This window comes from Xyrauchen texanus, chromosome 2 (genome assembly GCF_025860055.1).
Source record: "Xyrauchen texanus isolate HMW12.3.18 chromosome 2, RBS_HiC_50CHRs, whole genome shotgun sequence".
Lineage (NCBI taxonomy): Eukaryota > Metazoa > Chordata > Actinopteri > Cypriniformes > Catostomidae > Xyrauchen > Xyrauchen texanus.
Window position 1 is genome coordinate 546138 of NC_068277.1, and position 7148 is coordinate 553285.

General features: G+C 41.2%; 1 protein-coding gene across 1 annotated transcript; it reads left to right on the forward strand.

The window, feature by feature from the left end:
• The first annotated feature begins 31 nt into the window (after nt 1–31).
• rrp7a (ribosomal RNA processing 7 homolog A) lies at nt 32–4961 on the forward strand. The gene is made up of 7 exons (XM_052140346.1): nt 32–263; nt 3691–3833; nt 3913–4038; nt 4107–4230; nt 4312–4409; nt 4498–4705; nt 4791–4961. Exons 1-7 carry the CDS (start codon nt 206–208, stop codon nt 4874–4876), a joined length of 843 nt encoding a protein of 280 aa, XP_051996306.1. The 5' UTR covers nt 32–205; the 3' UTR covers nt 4877–4961.
• The last annotated feature ends 2187 nt before the right edge of the window (nt 4962–7148 follow it).

The following is a 7148-nucleotide window of genomic DNA, read 5'->3' on the forward strand; positions in this document are numbered from 1 at the left end:
TTCTGTAGATTTTCCCTCTTCTGCACATTCAGTCCGGGCCTGGTTATTTCATTATTATTATTATTATTGTGGTATTCTTGTCTTCGTCATCAAAACTGCACGCAACAACGCTCCAACAACTCAAAATTAGACATTATTAGAAATATCAATAAAAGCACTTCATTTCCCAGTAGGCATTGCGTCTGTTTCCGGTGACGCGTGTGAGATGAAGATGGCGGAGCCCAAGGGTGAACCCGCGTGTGTGATTCCCGGAGGTTTTACAGGTAAAATTAAAGTTAGTTTAAGATGAAATGGTGTTCAGATTTTAGAGGCGATTTGGTAAATATCAATCGCTTCCTTTAAAACCAACAAAACTGTCTGTAATGCGATAAAGTAGAAAGCCGTAGTGCCGCAGACTCGTGTTCAGCTTGAACATTTTATTATCCGAGCAGAAAACAAAGATTTCTGGTGTACTACATTCCGTATTTCTTTTTAAACTGACATTAGTTATAAAGTGTTGATTTGCAGTGGATCATTGAGACATAAGCGGGAGTCACACAGTTAGAATCTTGTCTGAAGCAAAGTCTGTCTAGCGAGTCAGTCCACTCGGCGGGCATCTCTGGAACATTCTCGGGAGGTCATTTCCAGTCAGTACAGCTATTATATACTTGAATGGAGAAAGACAAATATCTCAAAAACGGTTGGTGAAGCTTGCGATCAAAGAACATATTTCAAATCGGCAAAAAAATCTGACAACAATAGGATCATAAATTGTGCTGCTTTATCTCAGATTATGCTAAAAAAAAAAAAAATATTTCCCCGACTTGTATAGCTAATGCGCACGCGCGTTCTAGAGTTGATTGACAGCCGATGTCTGTATCTAAAAGGTGATTGGCTCTTTCACCTGTAAGGCGGGACTTCTTTAATGCATCAGTTGTCCGTTCCAGTTTATCCCTTTGATGTTAATAAATCGTCTGGATTTAATCATCATAATTTAATCTGAATTAAGTGTTAAACTTGCATCACGTCTGGTAGATATATTTGTTGTTTTCAAACAAGACACGAGTGTTTTAAAGATTTGAAACGTTACTATACGACAGATGTCCGTTTTTTAAATGTGTTAACTGGGCATTTAGACAACGTTGCAGGGACGTTGTGATGTCAACACTTGCTATGATGTGTTTCACACGGATCTGCTTCAACGCATTCAACAAGAACAAAAATCAGTATTGATGACAGAAAGAGTTGATGTCTTAGACCGCAGATGTGTGTTTTTATTCATAATAATTGTCCATTATTAATAATGTGTAAATGTGAATAACCGTTATATGGCCATTGATAGTCAACAGAGTTTTTATTCCGCCTCACCTGGACTTCAGTATTGAGGCATAACCCCATTTATATTCATAAGATTAAATTCTTTATTGATATTAGTCGTGAAATCCTGTCACACATTCAAAAACACTTTCATTTCAATGATCAGTTTTCAATTAGACAAATAATGAAGCACAAACATTGTGTGGACTGGTTTCACTCATTCAACTTTTATTTTAACTATTAAACATCCCACAAATCATTTTTATATTGCCGATTTCTCTATTATAAAGAACTTCTACCCAGTAGGATTTCACAATGTTTCCAAAAATCTTTGATTTTTGAATAAAATTAAGATATTTTTGCGACTAAAATATAACTTTTCAGAGTTGCTGTTGGTATTGTTCATTTTTCAGTAATGTGTAAACTGCAACCAAAATGCAACATTGTGAAATGTTTTCAAAACATTTATTCATTTGCCTAATCAACCCTGTTAATATGAAAGAATTGCCAGAAAATTCTACTTATGTGACATTAAACTGTTTATAGTACCATTAGACAAACTATAAAAGAAAGCACATGTTTTATGTGTGATATTAGATACTTTAGTATTAGAAGTCATTCTCCTCTTCATTTGTGTGGGACGTTTGTTATGGCAGTTTGTCTACAGGGGTAAATATTGGGGTATTATCAGAGGACCTTCTGGACTCTCCAGAGATCCCAAATGTTTGACAGTTTGACCATGACAACTTCCTGTTCCTGCTCTATAAATATAAACTGAATGTATCAAATACAATAGGAATAAAATATTATTTTTCAATAAACTATTTTCATCATATATATTTTATGCATCAAACACTATATTGACATTTAAACAAGGAAAACCTTTTTCACTGGGTCTCAGGAACTTTAAAGCTGTTTTCCAATCAAATAATATACAACATTTGAACCAAGCACAAGCTGCTTATCTTCAGCAAATACTCATTTTAAAATATCAATAACAATATAAGAATTACTTTCACTTTTACTTTATTAAAATAAGCCGTCATTAATGCCAACATGAGTCACTTTTCACACAAGTCCACCACATTTTAAATAGATCAATATAAACATTGAAACCACTTTATCACAAATAACCACTAGATGGTCCATAAACATGTGAAATATACATATCATAGTTTGAACAGAGAGTGAAACAGGAGCAGTTAAACATTGTGTTTATTATATAATGCACAAGGAGTTATAGGGTTAATAAACAAGTAGACAAATAATGGTCCACAAATTCTGTTTAGTGGGTTGTTTGAACCGTGTATTTCAGTATTTCACTCATTCACAAGCACAGTCTACTTCTTGTATTAACCTACAAACATGTTTTATTGCTGATTTGTTTGTACTTGAAGAAATCAGGTACAAGTTTTCACAATGTTTCCAAAAATGTCTTGAGAAATGTAACGAAAGTTTTGTGCCGTTCATTTTTGGGAATGTGTAAACAGCGTGTCGTGTTTGTGTTATATTGTTTTTTCTTGTAATTATGGGTGTGGTTTCTCACCAGTTCATAAAACCGTATACTGTAGAGTAACTTAACTGCAACCAAAATACAATGTTGTGAAAGGGTTAAAAACATGTTGTGCTTGCAGTGGACGCCATCTGTTTTCTCTTTTGTGATTTAATCAAATCCTTCATAAGAGTTTATGAACTAAACCAGATCTTTGAAAAGTATTTGAACATCAGGCAAAAAGATGAAGATACCAGAATCCCATGATGCATTGCAAATGACGTAATCACATTACAAACGATGGAAAGTGATAAAACTATTGATTATAAGTATATAAACAATATATTTTACGCAGCTTATTGCAAAATATTCAGAAATGCACACATCAGTCGTTTAACGCTGGAAAGACTCGATGACGGCAATCGCAGTGCATCATGGGAGTGCGCGGTCACTCGGGCACGTTTTGCAGGTTTCATTGGTTCTCTGATTGGTGGATCTCTGCTGCATTATGGGTAATGTAGTTGTTTACCTTGAATTCCACTATCAAATGTGATTTTTAAATAATGAAGTTGGGAACACAGACTGATGCGTCAACGGAAATAAAACATCGATGAACAACGGATGTGGAATATCAGTTCGTCTATGGGTTAAATGAGCTGGATTTTCCCACAAATAATATTGATTACCACAACAATTAATTTCGACTCGTCCCTCCTTTAAAACAACAAATGTGTGTTCCTGTGAGACACTTACAATGGAAGTCAATGGGGTCGAGGGTTTAAATGCTGAAATGTGCCTTTAAAGTGCGTGCATTAATCTGTTCTGCCGTGTAGAATCGAGTCTTACGTCACTCGACGCTTTACTGTATATCAGACTGATGAAACTTTGTGTGTGTGTGTCAGTGCTGTCACTGAAGTTCAGCAAGGATGATGATGCTCTTCATCAGCTGTGTGTTAAAGAACATCGAGTCCGATCGGAGAAGAACACACACCGGCCGCTGGACAGAACACTGTTTGTCCTCAACATCCCTCCGTACTGCACACAGGTGAGTAACACGCTAACAGACACTCACGTGTGCATACTGTGATGTGTGTGTCGTTCACGAGCTGCTGTGTGTTTTCCAGAGTGTGGTTACAGACTTGTTCTCACGGTTTGGTCCGATCCAGTCAGTAGAACTGTGTGAGAGACCAGGAGGATCAGAACCGACCCAGAGCGAGCTGTCCAAACACTTCACCCCTGCGGAGAAACAGGTACCACCGCAGCATCATACTGGGACCGGTTCAGTGTTGTGTGACCACTAATGTGTGTGTTTGTGTAGTGTTTCAGAGTGGGCTACATTATATTTAAAAACACTTCCAGTGTAACAGAGGCAAAGTGTCACTCGCCGAGCGTCCCGCTGATCGTCTCCACGAAAGCCCGACCCATCAGAACCGGCATTCGCAGTGAGTCACAATATGTGTGTGTGTTCAGAGCCACTGAGCTGGATTCACAAGCACTAATGGTGTGTGTGTGTGTGTGTGTAGAGTGGATTGAACAGTATTCCCAGTCGCTGACTGAAGCGTCGTCACTGCAGAGCGCCGTTGATAAATTCATGAATGAGTTTGACAGACTGAAGGAAGAGGTGAGATGCATGAAAACTGTATTATCTGAAGTATTATATGGCCTGTAGACGGAGATTGTTGATGATCGGTACAATTCTTGAATTTCAGGAGGCGGAGCGTCTGAAGAAAGAGGCGGAGCAACAGAAGGAGGATGAAGAGGGTTGGGTGAAAGTGACGAAGGGCAGCCGTGGCGCTAAGACCCGCCCACACAGCGAGACGGCCAATGAGAGAACGCTTAAAAAAGAAAACAAGAAAAGGAAACGTAAAGAGCTGCTGAACTTTTACTCGTGGCAGCACAGAGACACACAGCGCGAACGTGAGTCCCCGCCGCCGCTTTCCCATGATGCCGTGTGTCTGAGATGCTCGCGTGTTAAAATAAACTCCTGTGTTTTGTGTTTCAGACATCGCCGAGCTCAGGAGAAAGTTTGAAGAGGATAAACAGAGAATTGCTTTACTGCGAGCGCAGAGGAAATTCAGACCCTACTGACACAACTTGCCCACAATCACCCTGGATGTCCTCGCTCATTCTGTATTTAAACTTTCATTTCAAATAAAAATGAGAGGGAAAAATCGATTTGTTTCTTTTTTTAATATGCAACCGTTCCCGTTCATTAGTTCTGTTATTGCTGATAACAGCACCGACACGCTTCACTGCGCCTGCTATCGTATCCGTTAGCTTTCTCAATAATGGGAGCCTAGGACAGCCCTATGAACCATATATGGGAAAATGGTGGAATTTGGCATAATGATAGTGGTGGGCATGAAAAGGCCCTAGGCAAAATTTGGGGTCTTTAGGACAAACTATAGCGCCACTACCAGTTCAAAAATAAACATTTTGTGTGCATCTTTTGAACTGTTTTGCTTATAAAAAAACCTCAGTTCGCAAGAAACAACATTAACCAGAATTTTTAAGGTTCCTACCATTCTGAATTTACACTACTGTGAAATGATCCATGCCGCAGTGAAACAGGAAGTCAGTCTGTATCTAGGCAACACTTTGTCCTGTCAAAACTAAACTCGATATGCTTCATAAGGGACATGATCCGAGGGTACATGCCAACTTTGGTGACAGCACCACCAATGGGTCATGAAATCACAAACATTGCCATTTTTGCCTTTCATTTTCAAGTAGGGATTGCTGCAGGCCGGAGACACCCAAATGGGGTGGAATCTCCAAAAGAGGGCAGAGTTACTAGAAGTGGGCGGGAGTACTCCAAAAGAGGGTTGTGCCAACTCCAAAAGGGGCCTCACTTCCACTGAATGTTAGGGAAAGGGTTAGAGAAGGGGCTCCTTATATCTCCAAATGTGGTTAGGACCCCCCCCTTTTGGAGCACTGCCTGCAGCTATACCCTTCTCAAACCAAGAGGTTTGGGTTATGAGAATTTAGACGTTACCAATTTTAATTTTCGACAATGGCCATTTTGCCTCTGCCATTTTTAATTTTAATTGTATCCTTTAAATATTTTGTTGGATTTGAAAGAAAATTGGTGTGCATCTTCAACATCATGTTCTGAGTGTACCTGAGCAGTCTGGAGACAACGCCACGTTTAGTTCAAAACATAACTAATCAACACTTATATGTGCTGACTCTGAATTCGGCATCTCTCTGCCACCGTTGAGAAGTGTCGTCTTTAGTGGTGCAGTGTGAACAATTCTGCCGAAGCACCCCGAGATCATCACCGATCCTCCACCTTGTCGTCTAATGGTTAGACGGAGACCTGGAGACGCCTTCAAACCTTCACTGTGAAATTTGGTGGAGATAGGGGATGATCTTCCTTCTGTTCTGATAATGTTCCCCAAATCTGAGGATTGGTTTCTCCAGCAGGACAATGCTCCATGCCACACAGCGGGTCAATCAAAGTGTTGACGGAGGACCACCAGATCAAGACCCTGTCATGGCCAGCCCAATCTCCAGACCTGAACACCTCTGTGATCAAGAAGAAGATGGATGCACACATGCCATCAAACAAACACGAGATGCTTGAATGTCTGCACCTGGAGTGGCATAAAGTCACTCAACAGCAATGTGACAGACTGGCAGAGAGTATGCCGACAGCAGTGTGACAGACTGGCAGAGAGTATGCCGACAGCAGTGTGACAGACTGGCAGAGAGTATGCCGACAGCAGTGTGACAGACTGGCAGAGAGTATGCCGACAGCAGTGTGACAGACTGGCAGAGAGTATGCCGACAGCAGTGTGACAGACTGGCAGAGAGTATGCCATCAGCAGTGTGACAGACTGGCAGAGAGCATGCCGACAGCAGTGTGACAGACTGGCAGAGAGTATGCCATCAGCAGTGTGACAGACTGGCAGAGAGTATGCCGACAGCAGTGTGACAGACTGGCAGAGAGTATGCCGACAGCAGTGTGACAGACTGGCAGAGAGTATGCCGACAGCAGTGTGACAGACTGGCAGAGAGTATGCCGACAGCAGTGTGACAGACTGGCAGAGAGTATGCCGACAGCAGTGTGACAGACTGGCAGAGAGTATGCCATCAGCAGTGTGACAGACTGGCAGAGAGTATGCCGACAGCAGTGTGACAGACTGGCAGAGGGCATGCCGACAGCAGTGTGACAGACTGGCAGAGAGTATGCCGACAGCAGTGTGACAGACTGGCAGAGGGCATGCCGACAGCAGTGTGACAGACTGGCAGAGGGCATGCCGACAGCAGTGTGACAGACTGGCAGAGAGTATGCAAGACACATGAAAGCTGTGATTGATAATCAGGATTATTCCAGCAAATATTGATTTATAAACTC